Source organism: Cyphomyrmex costatus, unplaced genomic scaffold, assembly GCF_001594065.2.
Source record: "Cyphomyrmex costatus isolate MS0001 unplaced genomic scaffold, Ccosl1.0 scaffold148, whole genome shotgun sequence".
NCBI classification, from domain to species: domain Eukaryota; kingdom Metazoa; phylum Arthropoda; class Insecta; order Hymenoptera; family Formicidae; genus Cyphomyrmex; species Cyphomyrmex costatus.
Genome location: NW_017275477.1, coordinates 547,061 through 565,335, shown reverse-complemented (window position 1 = coordinate 565,335; position 18,275 = coordinate 547,061). Strand labels below are relative to the sequence as shown.

The window sequence follows — 18,275 nt, the reverse complement described above, 5'->3', positions numbered from 1 at the left end:
AAAATCTAAATATGTATTAAAAATTTTAAATAACGAAACTTAGTTTAATGTTTACAAGTTAACTAATGTATAACAAATTAACGACAAATAATGCGTTAATCCAATAATCTCAGATATTCGCAACTCGCCAGTTCGCGTAAAGGATCGGTCTCAACTTATATCGCACACATGATCTTAGCGCCGAAATATCGTGACCAAATATCAACATTACAATTAACTCACATAAACTTTATATATAATCATGTTAATTACAATTATGTATACAAATTTTTATCTACAGAAAGAAAGTAAGATATTGACCGTCACGTTTGTGCAAATTTTCGATGTTTCAAATTTAAAGCTTATTTTACAGCATAATACATGTAAATCTTAACAAATAAATAATTATAACTCGAAGACTTATAATAAATCCAATTAGTTAACAAAGTGATTTAAATAGACAAAATAGAATTCTTGTTATTTTTATAGATGCATTTTTTCTTTTATATCCATTAAAATTCTTGCATTATATTATTTCTTTTGTATCCATTAAGATTTTTGCCTTAGAATTATCTACAAAAATTATTATAAATTTTTTATAACGTAATATTAATAAAATCTGCAAATGTAAAGTTAAATTTAATTTGTTTTTATTTATTTAAATAAAATAAAACAAAGAATAGAATTTGAAAGATGTAATTATGTAAAGCGTTTAACTCTTTAAAAAAATACTATCTGTCTCCTATCCTTTTAAAAATTGAGTAAATAATTGCCTATTATACTATTTTGCCATTTACACTGGAATATATTCGTCACATTGACGTAATTCTGATATAGAATTCATAAATTGTAAAGTATCAGTCATGTGATTATTCTTAATACAAAATATCTTATATATTATTCCATCCATTTTTGAAACAATACGTGCTTCTCTATATACACTTTTGCAAAAGAAGACATGTATGGTATTTAGTTTATTGGTTCATAATAAAATAGGGATAGTGTATAACTTAACCTGCAACTAACACTGGAAACTTAATATCGTAATAAAAAAAAATTATTCTAAGTCTAAGGCCTACAATAATTCGGTAGTCGGTGAGTCGGAAAGGAATCTGAAGAATACATGGAATTGGTCGAAATCGGTGGATCCATAGAGCTGGCGAGCACTGTGGAGCAGCCAACTTATAAGACTACCAACTATCAACTCATTGTAGACTCGGCCTAAAATATCTATTCTGTAACAGTAGCGTCACATATGCCGATGCGTCACTTTTTTATTATGTATGTACAAAACCTGTACAACTACATTTTAAGCTACAGTTGCAGACGTTAAGAATTACAGAATAGACTTCTAAATCCCATATTGTTTTAAAAGGACGTTTCTCTAAAGAATATATGTATGTCATGAAGAATTATAATCGGATTTTTTCTTCAACGATATTATTATAGTATTCATCAGTCATCCTTATATAGGTATCATTGTTAAGGAAATAGATTGGATCTTTAACCTGCAAAAATTATTTTTATAACAATTGTTTCTATTTTAAGAACTATAAAAATATATGAAAACGATACTTGCTTTTTTAATATCAAAAGCCTCTCGTTGGAGATCCTTCTTTTTCAATTTGAATGTTCCTGTACAAAGAAAAAATTATATCATTATAAATACAAATATTAGTTGAAGATAACAACAATCAATTTGTTACCAGTCATAGGCAGTTCTGATAGAATACGAATAAAACGAGGTATGGCATAGTTCGGCAAAACTTTCTTCAACTTTCCTACCAATCCCTTTAAGTCCAAAGAATTTTCTGGGTCAAATATAGCCGCCATTCCTGCTCTACCCTCATTCCCGGGCACCTAAACACATAATTATACATAATAATAAATTTTCATCAACAATATACTTTCTTCAACTCTGTTTTACAAAACAGTTTTATGATATAAACAAGTTTATAATATGAACTGCTATGCTTCATTATCTATATTTTTTTTATTCAAAATCGATAATTTTATGAGTAAATAATGAACAAAAATAAAAAGGGGCGAAGTAAGAGTCAAAATTAAAAATAAAATGAAGCTGTTGACTTGTATTAAAGTATATAATTATTATAGATAATCCATTTAAAAAAATTCTACTTACAATTAATATTTAAAAAACTACTTAAAACTACTTAAAAATAATGTTTAAAATTAACGGTAACAAATAATCAGTGTGACCAGTTTCGACTCTGTATTGAGTCTTTAGACTTCGAAGTATTTTGTTCACGGATAAAATTATTGTAGAAATATATGACATTGATAATATAATTAATAATTTCAAATATTTCTGTAACATTAATATAGGAAAATATAAGATAATGACATGTATAAATATATTCTGAGATAAAAGAGAAAAGAAAACTTACCTACAAGGTAATAACAAATTTAAAATTAATAATCTGTTCAGCTTAAATATGGTGAGTATAATTTCAATTTATTAGTAAATAATGACTTTATTGTTATTTACCTCAACACCAAATACAGTTGCATCTTTGAGACCTATTACATTACTTATGACGGCCTCCACTTCCGAAGTAGCAACATTTTCACCTCGCCACCTAATATTTAAGATAAAATATATTTAATCCAATTCTTATTTACTAATTTTATTTAAAAAATGTTTACAATAATTTAATCATTTTTATAAAATCTGATTATACTAATATTAATTGCGTATTAAAAATATCTACATACCTATATGTATCACCAGTTCTGTCCTTAAAATAAAAATATCCAAGTTCATCCATAACTAAAATATCACCTGTTCAAAAAAATTAAATAACATATAATATATATGATTATTCCTTCACTACTGAAAGAAAAGATTGGCTGCAGCATCTAATTTTTGATTGCGTTAGCCATCCGCAATAACTGCTACATCTAAAAATAGGCTGCTGCAATCAATTAAAAATGCTATGTCATATTCAGTCAATCTTTTTTTTCAGTGTAAATAGATTATACTACATCTTATGTTATTACTAACCAGTATTGAAGGCACGATCGCCTTTCTTGAAGACATCATGTATAATCTTTTGTTCTGAAGCCTTTTTGTCAGCATAGCCGGTAAAATCATTTATCACCTTTTTTGAATTAATTTTACCTACAAAAACGCCAGATTCACCTAAACAAATAACATAAAAGTAAGATAATTATATATTATCCAACTTAAAACTATATATGTAGACATATAAATACGCATATATCATATATGTATATACAATATATATTGTATACATATACATACAATATGTGTGTATGCACGCGCGTGTGTGCGTGTGTGCGCGCGTGCGTGATAAACTATCGTTAAAAAGTTCCCGGCATGGAATTTAAAATTGCATAATAGATTACCGTAACTTGGTAAACAAATCATTGCAAACAAAGAATAAAGACCCATTTTAAGGCTTAAAACTAATACTTTAGCACGCTTTTAATCTTTTTTCAAAACATTTTTTTTTTACAATTTTATATCTTACCAAAGATCACGTTGTGTTTCTTAAAATTACATTGCTCTACTGGATATTGCGGTATCTAGTAATTTTATGATCTGGTGCATTCCTAATAATGATAGCAAACAACGTGGAAAAAATAATGATAATACTTTTTAATATAAAATAAAATCCATTAACATAAAATTTGATGATACACACCAGGTTTACAAGGTATGCAGAATCCATTTGATCCTCTCAATAATTCTCCTGTTTCTTCATCAATTTTCAACAGAGCAACTGGATACAAACTACCAGCATATCTTGGTATGAAACCAACAGCACCAATTTTATTGTCAATGTTGACTGTAAATCATACAAATATTTCTAAAAATAACAACTATAAAATATAGTAAGCTAGCTATTATTATTTTCAACTGTTATGAATGATTATTTATTTATTAAAAGAAACTTAAACATATCAACAATTTCTATAAAAATTAAAAGCTTATTCTTTATGTTTAAAAAATGTATTACTTATCTTCAAAATTTATTATATTTATTTTTCGCAATGTAATTAAATTATTTACAGATTTTTAGTATGTCATTCATAGATTTTAATATATCATTCAACATATTATTAAGATCCAAGATGCAATGTGCATCAAAATTGTTAGATTGTTAGTCAATTTAACTCGTGACAGTACTGCGGTTTATTAGTTTGCGTTGTAAGTTTATTAGTTTATTAGTTTGCGTTGTAAGTTTGAAAAAAAAATCTCGGCGCGCTTTTAGAAATCTACATACGTAATGTATAAATTCACATGAAAATTATATTAGAAGCTTCCAAGATCTAGCTTGACCGTTAATGGCCTATTCTCATCGGTATTTAGTTAAAAATTTATTGTATTTGAAAAATAGACTTAATAATAAAATTCTTCTGGAAATAAATGAACGGAAAGATTGATGAGTTACCGAGATTTGAGTTTCCTTCAGTGGCTCCATAAAACTCGCCTATTTGCTTCACGCCAAATCTCTTAACAAAAGGTTCCCAAATTTGTGGTTTCAGACCGTTTCCAAACATTAAGCGTACTTTATGCATTGAATCGTATTCGCTTGATGGAACTGTAAGAAGAAAACGGCAGATTTCTCCAATATATTGCGCTACCTAAAATACAAATATAATTTTTATTATTGAAACAAATAAAAATATAATAATTACAAAATTAATTAACGCAGAACTTTAAAAATTAACACATTGTACACTTCATATAATAACTGACAAAATTTTTTAATATACATATTTTAAATGTACATATAATTATAATATAAAAAATTGCAAATTTACTACGTACTAATAGTATTATTAAATTTAACGGCCTTGTGTTCGTGTGTACGTATGCATATAAGACGATTATTACAAATAAATTAATACACGACTCTATATGAAAATATTTAGTAAGAAACGATTTAATAATAATAAAATACAGCAGTAATGATTTGTTGTATCTTATAATTTAAAGTATTAGACGTAAAAAAATGAGTTTAAAAAATTCAGTTAAAAAAATTTTAATGAGATAAGAACCTCTTTTTAATATATTTCTTCAATATATTTCTTTAAAAATGCATAAAAAACTGACATACATTAAAAGATATAATATATCAAAATGTCATTAGAAAAATGTGATTGAAAATTTTAATACTTTTTATTTTCGTAGGTAATTTAAAATTCTGTAAGGTCTGACTCCCGCAAAACATCAGACTAATGAAAAGAAACTATTAGAAACTATCAGAAATTATATTCAGATTTATATGGTTATTATTCAGTTTCTATAGTAATTTGAATAATAATTATTGACTACATATATGAAAAGTAATTGAATAGTAACTATAATTATTGATAAATAGTTTTGTGAAGGGAGGGCTCCGTTTATCTATAAAAAATAATTACATACAACTTTGTTTGCACACTACGTATCGCACACACGAAAATACTGCATACAGTGCATTGCACACGATCATATTGCTGCACATGTATTGCAGAAAGGATTCTGATAGCGCACATCGCTAATTGATCAATTTAATAAGATATTCTTATTGGTAAAATAATGAAAAATTATTAGGAACAATGTAAATGTTCTAGTAAAATTTTTATATGCAATTATACATATATGATTAATATGACTATGTACATATGATCATATATAAAATTGCAAAATTTGTCTCTATACATATGACCATGTCTTCCCTTAAAATTACAATAATTTCATAATCCTGAAACCTGTAGAATAAGCAACAAATCGAGACGTCTGTTCGATTATGTCTGTAGAAAAACATATTTTTAATTGAAATCGTATATATTATGATACGTACAACATACGTACAATTTCATCATATATATTCATTTCTTAAATTATTAAGAAACATTACAGTGCCACCGCAGTAATTTTTAATATTAACTAACAATGAGAAATACGATACTACTATATTATTTTACGAATTATTGTAGCACTTATACGTATAATATATCGAACAAATACCTCAATTTGTCGTATATTTTACAAGTTTCTCAACTACTAAATTATTATATAAAGAAACATTAAAAAATAGAACTGTACGTAATTATTATGTTTTTAAGGCAAATTAAATAATAAAACTATACATATAGCAATTCATTTATCACGTGTTTCTTACTGTTGACATTATATACGACTGACTTGGAGTCTCGACAGAGCCAAGCTATAAATAAATAGAAAAAAATATATAAAAAATCAAACAACAGATCAATATCAAATTTTGTGTTATTTATTAAAAATCACACAAATGTTAACGCTAAAAAAATATTAAATATATTTTCCTAAAGCAAAAATGAAAAAAAAATCCGTTTTTCACATTTCTTTAACACAAAACTAAAAATTATAAAACTATAAGACTGTATAAAAAAATAGAGTGATCTTACAGTGCATTCGTAATGGACACATTCCGACCAATACTTGGACGCACTAAATTTTTTACGAAGCACGACAGTGACGCCTCCTATAAGTGCTTGACCAACTCCAATTATACCACCTGCAGTATGATAAAGTGGCAGAGGATTGTAAATTCGATCATTTGACTGTAGATTAAGCATTGAATTCACGCCACATGTTATTAACATGTACCTAAAAGAAACGTAAAAAGTATACGTAAGATATAAATGATTTCTATCGCATTTGAAACAATATAAATACATGCAGGACAATTTGAACTAAATTATAAATTGATTAATATTATAAATTGTTAATAACACTATCAAAATAAATGCAAAATTTTCACACAGTTTATATTGTAATAATAATATAATTGTGTGCATAAAAGTTTTGTTTTTTTTTTATTTAAATATAATTAGTGAGAATTTTAAACAGAATTTATCAACGTATAGTATTTAAGGTATTTTTAGCCTAACAATACTTCTAATTGGAAGTTATTAACGCAGTGTTTAATAGAGTTTATTAGAGTTTATTAAAGTAAGCACGCAGCTAGATGAGCTTTGACCATCGAGACATGACTAAATATATATTAAAAAGCATACAAAAAGCATTAAAACAAAAATCGAACTATTAATTTTATACAATTAAATTCTTGTTGTGTATAATTCATATATGTATACACTGTGCAAAAAATAAAATATTAATCTTAATAATTAGAAACTAAGGGCCCTAAACGGTCAAACTAAATCTTAAGTGCTGAAAGTAATTCTGTGTGAATTTATATGCTACATATATGTAATCTTTTAAAATCGCGCACCGAAATTATTTTCAGTTTTGAAACGCAATTCGATTAAACTGTAGTAATATCACAAATTAAATTGACAAGCAATTTAATAATTTAATGCTCAATCAGGCATTTTATTAGAAAGATGGTAATATACTGAAAAACTGTAAATAAATTTATTGTGAAAAATATTACCTCGGTCAGAAGTCAAACATCATTCTCTTGCATGTCCTAAGCCTTTAAACTACTGACGCCTTAAGAGTAATATACTTCGCAATAACTCATATATTAGAAGTACGCATATTAGCTAAAATTTTGTATTATTTATACACGCGGCCCTTAGTTAATATTTAAATGATTATGAAAATTGATTAATATAACTATGGAATAGCTCTCAAGTTCCTTTTTATACGGGTTATACTATTAAAACAACAAAAGTTTCACGCATTATTGAAATTATTCGTACATTTATATCGCATTAATGATTTTTTACGTATAGTTAACAATTTATAGAATCTTACCTTAAATTACTGATAACAGCAGCCTTTGGCATTCCCGTCGTACCAGACGTATAGACATAAATTAATTTATCCCGGGAACTGCCATGATCAAGTATGATAAGAGACCCAGGATCAATGTCACTGATTTTCGTGTTAAGGTCAATCGCACCTTCCAAAATCGATGTATCCGCCATTTCCGACCATTGATACAGCTCAATGTCGGGTATTTTATCTCTGACATCACGAATCGCTGCACATGATACGCTTTAATAATATTTGTAATGCGAACAAGTTTAGATACTTCGACTCATATAATAGAAAGTGCACTTAGAAAGTGTATTTCCCAGAGAAAATTCAATTACGATTAATGTAGTCAACATAGTCTTATGACTAAAAATGTAAATATTAGTATCAGTATATGTGTATTTTATTGAAATGTGCAAGAACTTGAAGAAATCATTTATGTAATTACTGGAAATTAATGGTTTTTAATTGAAAAGAAATTAATGGTTTTTTTAATTAAAAAGTTGTTCAATTACAATTTTTTAAAACGCACAAATAATTTTAATGTAACAAAAATAATATTACTAAGAAATTCAATCGCTTTATTTTTATTTAAATTTCTTAACTTATATTATTTGTAGTAAAAAGACTTTATATATAAAAATTATCATTGCTTAGAGTTAAAAAATTTAAATGTTTTAATTTACTAATCGCTATTATACATACATATATTACGACGATGGTTCAAATATAAATGAGATTTTTTTGCGTGAATACAAATCGTGAATAAATGTACTTTACATTAAGTGGCAGATAAAGGTGTTTGTTTACTGATATAGTTATTGCTCATTGTTGCCATGTCCGAACAAACAGTAACGCCATTGTGTAACGCTTTATTTATGCGTTAATAAAATTTTTTGCACGCAAAAAACTATCAAAATTTTGTGTAAACTGTGTGTCTAATTCAGAGAAAAGGTGCTATTGAAGACGAAAAAATATGTAACAATATTCGATATTATATTATTTATATTAATATTTGCTTGGACATATCACAACAATGATTCTAGAAACAATTACCATGAAGCCGCTATATATGTAGGTAAGGCATGAGCATAGGCCTTTACCTATCATTCAATGCAAATATGTCTCAGTTAATGTGATAATTTATATTTTCATAAAAAATTCTTATTCATATCTAAACCATCTACGTATTGTGTTATATGTGTATCATGTAGCTATGTATTATAGTTCATAAAATCCTCGAAAAATTTTATCGAAGAAGTCGCTGCAATTTCACTAAAAATTTGTGATTGAAATTGTCACACATTTTTAAACACTTTTCAGTAAAATTTCAATCAAATTTGATGAAATTTGAAAAAAAATGTATGTTTTTTAAAAATAGTAAATAAAATTATTCTTAAAGTTTTATAATTTTTCTAAACAAAACTATCAAAAAATACTTATTTATATTCATATTAAAGCCTAATTCTAGAATTTGACGATTTTTAAAAAAATCATTTACTAAAATACACATGTAATAAATCTCTTAATGCTGTATCTTTTATTCTATTCTATATGAAATTTTAATTACAAAAAATGGACCTCTCTACTGCACCCATCTGATGCGTACTGCTCACAATAAATTTCAACATATTATCATAGAAATTTTAAAGAATTTTTAACAAATTTTTTAGGAAATTTTTTGAAGAAATTGTAATAAACTTTTAGTCAAATTTTATTAATTTACTTTTATTAGTTTATTTTATTAATTTTATTTAAAAATTATTTTCAGCAAAATATTTAAAAAAAATTGTCAATAATGCATGTACATGTATAATTGTAATTACTTTTTTCCTATTAATTAGTTTCTAATTTTTTATTTACTTTTTAAATCAAACAATTATTTGCAATTCAAATGCAAGAACTTACCATCCTTAAGTTCTGACCCGAAAATAACAGCTTTGCAACCGGCAGCGTTAATGCTGTGCAAAAGTACATCACGACGTAGATTCGTATTAATTAAAGCCGCAACAAAATTAGCTTTGCTAAGCCCTAACCAGGTAGCGATGTATTCAGGACGATTTTCCATAAATACTGCTATACTATCAGAATGAGAAAATGGTCTGGTGCGGAAGTAACGTCCCATGCGATTACTGAAGTGTTCCAACTACATTTATACATCAAAAATTATTATGCGCACATATATCTAATATTTCAAAACTATACAATCAAAAGTTTGATCAGTTTTATTTTTATTTATCAATAAATTATGATATTTGTAATATTCAATTTCTTAGCTGGTTTCTGATTTCTTAAATAATGTATTGTTAATTCGAGAGATGTATTAAAAAAAATTTTTTTAATAAACTAAAAAGTACCTCGTATTTAAATTTTGATATAGATAAATTTGATAATTCCACAAGTATTGTTTAAGTAATTCCTTTTTCTAGAAAAATAGTTATTTATATAACAAAAACCTGCACTTAATATATACAATCATTATAACAAACATCCAATTAATTAAATCTAATAAACTCGTCTGGATAATTACTGGTATTAAATGCGTAGTGCAGTACAGTTCAAATGTATAAATCTATAAATGATGTATGCGTCAGATATTACCTGTTCATATGTCCATTCTTTGTCCTCGAAGATGAAAGCCACTTTATCCGGATGAGATACTGCATACTTTGAAAAAATCTTTGCAATGGTATACTCACGTTTTTCCCACCACCAAAGACGTAAGTTAAAAAGAAAAAACCGATAAGCCCCTCTGCAAAAAACAAAAAGTTTAGAATTAATCTAAATTATTAATATAATTTTTCAAAAATATTTAAATCGGCAATTATTAATTTTTGTTTAATTAACTAATATAATATTTGATGTATTATCAATACATACTCTGTATTTTTTTATAATCAAGATAGATATATTAGTTTTGTTGAAATTTATGTATATTTATAATACATCTTTAAAAAATAAGAGTCAAAAAGAATTTAATATATAAAAACAGATAAATTATATCGAGTTTTTTAATATTTAGTACTACAAAATCAAAATTAAAAAAGAGATTTCTAGTTCTACAAACTAATGTCATATGTTTTTAAAATTGATAATACATTCTTCGTTCTTCGTCCCCTCACGTAATGTCTTTTTCTCTCACAATTGGTTAATATCGCCACATGACACACGTAATGTACATTACACAAACGCAACTGCTCCATTGTCACTCATGTAACACCTGGCAAAATGTCAAAAATGTGACTATGTCATCCTATGATTTTTGTAAAAAGCATCTTTATAGAACTGTATGTTTTAATTTAATTTAATTATAGTGATATATTAATATAGACATATATATAATTAATTCTATAGTTCATTAAACGTTATCTTCACGCATTAATTATTTAACACTTTAGATAATGTACATAATATTTATTTCTAATTTCTTTATAATTGTAAATATTATATTATAATTATAAAATATAAAAAGGAAGAGAGAAATAGAGATTCATCTATCAAAGAATGATATGCTATATTGAAAATAGAATTTGTTCTTTGAACTATAATGTCTAGATAGCAAAAACTAATAACTAATTACTCACATTACGTCAGAAATAATAAAAGAATAAAAAAAGTAACAGTTAGGTTTAGTTATGAAATATATTATAACTGCAGTATACATGATAATAATTATCTTTATCAAATTACTTCTATCTTAAAAGTTTTATGAATGAGAAACTCTCATATGATCCATATATTCACATATAAAATTTAAGAAATAATAATTATTAATATAAAAATAAATTATTCTGTTTACGCGTCGTGAAAAGAATGAGTGAAAAGTATCAAGAACTCGTTTTTAAGATTCATATGAAAGAAAATCTAATAAAAAAAAGCAACAAAGAAAGGAAGATAAACAAAATAAAAAGTATACGCAATGTGTATATTATTGTATTAATATATATTATCGAATTATTGCGTTCCGAACTATTGTTTGCTGGTTTTCCTCTTGAGCTAGACTGTCATATTACTTTATATTTATGCAGTGACTATGCAATAACGTGTATAAAAAGAAAATATTATTAACATAAAAACAATATACAAAAAGCAAAAGCCCACGAATTAGCTGGCTATTGCTTATAGTAATTTAAAATTTTTATATACACTGCCGAAAATTGAAATTCCAACATCATGAAAGAGTTGTGCTAGATGAATGAAAGTTACACACAGAATGTTTACATGAGTTATTATATTGATATCTATTATACACACACACACACACACACACAAGGTCACAATTCATAGGATACGAGGATATAGCATTACGACGAATGCGGAATAAAATTTTCCATTAAACACGTGTGAAGCTATTCATAAGCGTTAGTATCACTGTAAAACGCTGTGATAACGTATGATAAAATTATATAGAACGCCTTGAAGGCGACAACGAACTGTATATCGACAATTAATCCATTTTGAACGAGGCCGTATAATAAACTTTTAGGAGAATGAATTATCATTTCGTGATATCGCGGCAAGAATGGATTGAGACCTCTCTACCGTATACAATTGTTGGCAACAATGGTCCCAGGAAGGCACTGCTACCAGGAGACCGGGGTCCAGAGCCTCCCGATCAACTGAATTCATCTAGCATAATTCCTTCTTGGTGTTGGGATTTCAATTTCCGGCAGTGTGTTTAATAATTTTAATTCTAAACAAAAATGCTTTAATCTATCACTAGGTCATCTTCAATATTAATACAATGTTAATACAATGTTAATACAATGAAGATAACAGAAAAAGATTTTGTATCACTCTGTTCAACCGTTGTTGTTGTATTTTTATATACATCATTTCCGAAATTAATCTTTTATTATAAAATAGTTTATTGTCTAATATCATAATTAATTTAATCTTATTTAAACTTATAATTATAGATACATGTAATGATTAGAAATTACTGATGGCGATTTAATTTTTTTATTCATGTCATACTTGCATATCCAGAATATCCGGATATTCTGGTTTTTAATTGCCGTTGTGTTTGACCTACATACGTCTCCTCACAATCATGACAAAAAATTTTATTAATTACATCTTGATGCGAAATTCAAGTATCTTTAAAACAAGTAATATGTATTTTTTTTAAGTATTAGGATAGTAAATGCTATTTTTTTCATTTATTACCTGCAATAATTGAAAAAAAGATTCAGAAATGATTTTTACATAAGGCATTGCAAAGTAACTTTAACTTGATTATCTTGTTTATTATAATTGACAGTTTCATGAAATTTTACATAATGCAATCTGTACACTAGTTGACACATAATATTTCGCATAACGGATGTAATACGTAGTATACATCATCGAAACAAAAGTAATTTGAAAAAGACTGTCACACATTTTCAATCTATTCTAGCAAAAAGTAATTCAAATAGATAAGAAAAATAGAAAATAATCCTATTAATATTACATTTTGTTTTTGTAATTTGTTTATATATTTTGCTATATACAAACATATAAAACAATGTTCACATCCTTACGCGTTAAAATTGAACATAAAAAGCAGTCATTATCTGTTAAATAAAATTTTAGATAAGTAATTCTCATATGAAGAAGATACATACTCTGTGAAAAATTCTATTATAAATCAAACCAGTTTTGACTTTTAACTTTTACCTCCTTAAAAGGGAAGCCGCTCCCAATAACTTTAATCTTGACATGTATCGAGGTCATAACTATATGTTATGTGTAATTTTATAACGCGCAAGTAACTACCTTTTTATAAATATGTAGTAAGATTTAATGTACACAAATATATTTTTGTGTACATTAAAATATACTTTAAATATTTTATACCTATCTCATTTTTCTTTTTTAAAGTTACAAAAGTGTACACTAGTTTAGGAAACAGATCTTTTAGTTTTCACAGGAAACAAATCTTTCTTTTTTAATAGATTTCAAACTTCAAACTTTGTTATTTAACATAGAAAATATACATTAAGTCACTAGAGATAAAGCTAACAAAAATTTAAGACATATATGTACATGACCGAAGTGTTAATTCATAGTATAAACATCCAAGTTCCAGATTATTTAATTTATTAATTCTTAAACAGAAATTATGTAAAGCAATAATGTTTTCAAAAAAAATTTTTGTTTTATATAGCAAAAAAAAAACGTTATTTCTTTAACTTTTTCTTGTTAATAATTTTTGAACGAAGTAACAAGCAACGATCAAAATCTGTTGGAAGCCATTTAATATCATGATCTTGATAATATACGTTATTAAATTATTTTTAATAAATTGATAAAAGAATTGACTATATATATATATATGTGTAAACGCTGATTATGTACACAACGTAAAGCACTCTTACAAAAAAATACGACAAACTGTCCCCCTTCGATTTTGATGAGCTTTTAATATATTGTTCTATATATTGTACAGAGAAATAAGAAATACGTTTTTTTTTATATCAACTAATTGTAAGTCGCATGTTGAATGTGTGAAAACCTCATTAGCCTTTGATTCTTTACTTGTGAATTTTATTCGAAATAAAACTTTTATTTATATTTAGAATTAAATAGTTTTAAATTCAATTTATATATACACACAAGTCTGTCCCAGAATAATTGCAAAATATTTTGTATATAGATAGAACGGAATAAACTAAATCGAAAAGTCCTGTATCATTTTGCGATTTTCGAAATAGTTAATGAGATATTAACTTCTAAAGATCGTCGAATAAGCGCGTATCATTCCGGCCGTACCGCCAATACACGCCCAGCAGTCGTGGTTGCTAGGCACGTGGGAAATTGTTTTCTTTCACTGTAGTGTGTAACTATTGGCACTATTGTTATTTGTAATAAACAATTCCCTTCGCGCCTACTGACCATGATTGATGGGTATGCTTTTGGTGGTATGGCCAGGCAAATAAGCGCTTATTTAGCGATCTTTAGAAATTAATATCTCATTAACTATTGCGAAAATTTTTTTTCAAAATGGTAGAGGACTTGTCGACTCAGCTTAGTTTGCTCTACCTGCACACGAAATATTTTACCGGCATTCTGGGATACCCTGTATATACAGTAAAAGTATTATTTAAAAATTTTTGTCGCGTAATTTTATTTTTAAATCCTTACAATTGCTAATAAAATCTCTACTTCTTTCTATTCAATAAAGTCATATGATTGTAACAACAGTCGCGACATTCACAAAAGCTAATTAAATTTAAATATATATGTGTGTATATATTTAATAGTCTAATATTATTCAAGATTTTATACAAAAAGTAAATATTAGCATTTTTAAAGAGATAAAAAAATTATATCTTAAAAAAGTTAATATGAAGGGGTGAAGTGATGATAGTGATGTAAACCACTTTTTAAAATCTATCGACTTACACTATAGCTTTCATCACCTCTTCATACATTTAAAATAATTAGTGGATGTTAAATATTAATTTATTTGAAAATAACTTATTACGTTATAAACTATTAACTTTATTATTTAACAATAATAAGAATAGAGTAAAATAAATAATAGTTATATTGATAAATAATCGGCGCATAGTAATGTTTCTTTCTTTATAAGATTCAATTTTTTTATTTCCGGATAAGTAGCGGATAACTTTATCTAGGAGATATCCCCATTACATTTTGAAAAACATTTCCATGATAAAAATTATCTATTGGTAAAGAAATTGGACATAAGGTTTTATATTAAAGAATAATATGTATTAATTTAATATTTAACTTTGATAAAAATGGCGCTTCTCTCGTATACATTTGGGTAATTTATTATTTAACTTCTAAACTTTTTAATTAATTACTACACAAGTCTATGTATAGTAATATATAATATTGAGTCTTATATTTGTATACTAATAAATTTTTAATGATTTATAAAGTTGCAATAAAATACTGCTAGTTGTCAAATTACATTGAACTGCTATTGAATTACAGGGAGTTTCTAGGTTAAATCGCTAAATTTAAGTTATAAATTTAGAACGACAAACAAAATTTCTCTAGAAATTTGCTCGTAAATGTTTTGTTTAAGAAATATTGATGTCTTAAATTACAAAACTATAGGAATAAATAATGTCGAAATAATCTAGATTTATCCCCTTTAATGCTTTACACAAAATTGTAATAAATGATATATTTAAAATGATAGCCTCCAGTCCTGAAACAAACATTACACTTATCGATAAGAGAAAAAATGAGTGATATTGTGCGTCAGTATATTCTTCCTGCTCTTACGTTATTGTTCTTTTTAATGATTAAAGGTCATTCATAAACACTTCATACGCTTTTTACTTTAGAGAAGAAACAAAAACAAAAAATATTTTTACATTATTCACTTCCATAGTTCAGTAATTAAGAAGTCAATATTTCTTAAACAACGCTAGTAAACTTTTTTTCTAGTAAACTTCCAAAGTATACCTTGAGGTTCTAAATTCATACTTTAAGTTTAACATTGGAATTTAATCCTGTATAACATACATATATTTGATTAGCTTTGCTATTTAATGAAATATTAAAAAATAAACAATTAAAAATCTGTTGTAGAGTAAACAAAGAAATATAAAAGAGAAGCAAAGTCCAAGTGCTGAATAATGTTAATAAAGATAAACATCGATTAATACAAATACAGAAATGTTTCAAATTTAGAAATTATTCTCAGAATGTTAAATTATAAAATTAAAATTGTGTTAAAATATTCATTTCGTTTATTAAAAAACATCAAAAAATTAAAAATTTAAATCTCTTTCAAATAGATGTAAATACATTCGTAATTAATATCTATTTTTTTCTAATACAGATAATCTAATACAGACGTTCGATTTTTATACATTTCAAAACTATAATCTTATTTACTTTAGCAACTAAAATCCTTGCTTGACCGTCATTAGGCCTTTATTTACTTGTGTTTAAATATTAAATAACAACAACGGTCCTACACATATCGTAATTTTATAATCTTATTCTTTTACAGTTAGAGATATTTGATTCAATCTAAATGCTATATGAAAATAAAAGATATTATAACATTAATATTTTACATTATTTTATTATTATTTTATTATATTTTTAAATATTATAAATTGTTATATTATTTTTATTTCTCCTAAAATTAGAAGTTCCTTTAACTTTTATATAATTAAAAAAGCATAATTTTTTAAACAAATAAATATAAAATATTGCAAAATTGAAGTATAACAAACTTAACAATAGTATATATGCAAAAGTAAGTAATAATAAATATTTCAAGTAATTTAAATCTTCTGTTATCTTTGCTTTTCATCGATATATATATATTTCAGTTAATAGTTGTAATTATTAATCAATATATTAAATTACGTCGTACAGAGGATTATTTTAATAGGAAGTCATAATATAATAAAAGGAAGATGCATCGAGAGGCTCTTATAAACTCCCTCATCTTTCTCGCGTAGTGCATTCCAACGGCAAACGAAGCATTGAAGCAAATGCGACGGGCAATCATGCAACTCGGGCATTGAACGCAAATTATTAATCCATAACGTGAAGCACGAAAGCCTATTATTACAAGCTTTAAATATACCGCAATAATATATCGCGACAAAATATTCTCAGCCTTCTCTATAACATTTTATCTATTAGCCATTAAATAATTTGCAATAATCACTGCATTAAAAAATTAAAATCACATATGTTAGTAAATATGTAAATAAAATAATATATATCATATATTGAAAATATTATATTATACAATATATAACTATTATAACAGTATAATAGTACATTTTCAATTTTTTCAGTTTGATTCAATCAACACTGTATACTGTAAACAAACATCTTGGAGTAGTGAAAAACTTGAAAACGATGTAATCGTTGTTATATTTATTTTTAAAAAACAGATTTAACGTAGAAAGAGTTTTTGTAAAGTATAAAATAAAATATAAAAATTATTAAATATATCACACAAATATAAAATACTTCTCCTGATATATTTTTTCCAAGGAATGAAAGTAACTAATTTTACTTATAACGTCATTACTCGCCTTATTGTTATACTATTATAATAATAATTTAACAATGACGAATTTTTTTCAGTAAGTAAACGCGTAAAATAATGCGAGTTAATTTTCAAAATGATCTTTCTAAGCTTTTAATTAGCGCAATCTTAGCGTTTTATTATAATTATCATTATATCAATCATAAAAAGTTGCAACGTTATTATCAAATTGTTATTATAAAAGTAATAGAAAATGCAACGGAATAATAACTTTTTTATTTCCTGCTTTTTTTTAATCTATTCTTTATCTTGAGTAGCATTGAAAAGATACTAGCAAAAATTTAAATTTATTTTACGAATATTCGCGCCTCTGTTATCTACTGAACAGAACATTTAAACTTCTTCCGCCCATATTTTCTCACACATATTTACATGTACTCACAAAATATCTCTAGGTAACGTCTTGTAGAGCACGTAAATGAAGTGCCGACGACTTCCGGTAAGAAGAAAACCGCCAAGCAGCAGGCTTAACACAGTGATGATGATTAAGTGGAGATCTGTCGTAATCAT

At 26.0% G+C, this 18,275-nt stretch overlaps 1 protein-coding gene across 1 annotated transcript; it reads right to left on the bottom strand.

The window, feature by feature from the left end:
• Positions 1-909: 909 nt before the first annotated feature.
• Positions 910-18,275, bottom strand: Fatp3 (Fatty acid transport protein 3). The gene is made up of 13 exons (XM_018551857.1): positions 18,148-18,275; positions 10,322-10,472; positions 9,629-9,866; positions 7,718-7,946; positions 6,403-6,604; positions 4,419-4,611; positions 3,669-3,812; positions 3,005-3,142; positions 2,716-2,782; positions 2,489-2,579; positions 1,686-1,839; positions 1,559-1,614; positions 910-1,487 (listed from the first exon to the last, which is right to left on the bottom strand). The coding sequence occupies exons 1-13, from the start codon at positions 18,273-18,275 to the stop codon at positions 1,392-1,394; spliced, it is 1,887 nt and encodes a 628-aa protein (XP_018407359.1). The 3' UTR covers positions 910-1,391.

Excerpts from the sequence above, each read along its gene's own strand:
- Fatp3 (XM_018551857.1), bottom strand. The coding sequence starts at position 18,275 with ATGATTACGACAGATCTCCACTTAATCATCATCACTGTGTTAAGCCTG. Across the intron at positions 6,605-7,717 it reads GCTGTTATCAGTAATTTAAG|GTACATGTTAATAACATGTG; the intron begins GTAAGATTCTAT and ends CGTTTCTTTTAG. Across the intron at positions 2,580-2,715 it reads AGAACTGGTGATACATATAG|GTGGCGAGGTGAAAATGTTG; the intron begins GTATGTAGATAT and ends CTTAAATATTAG.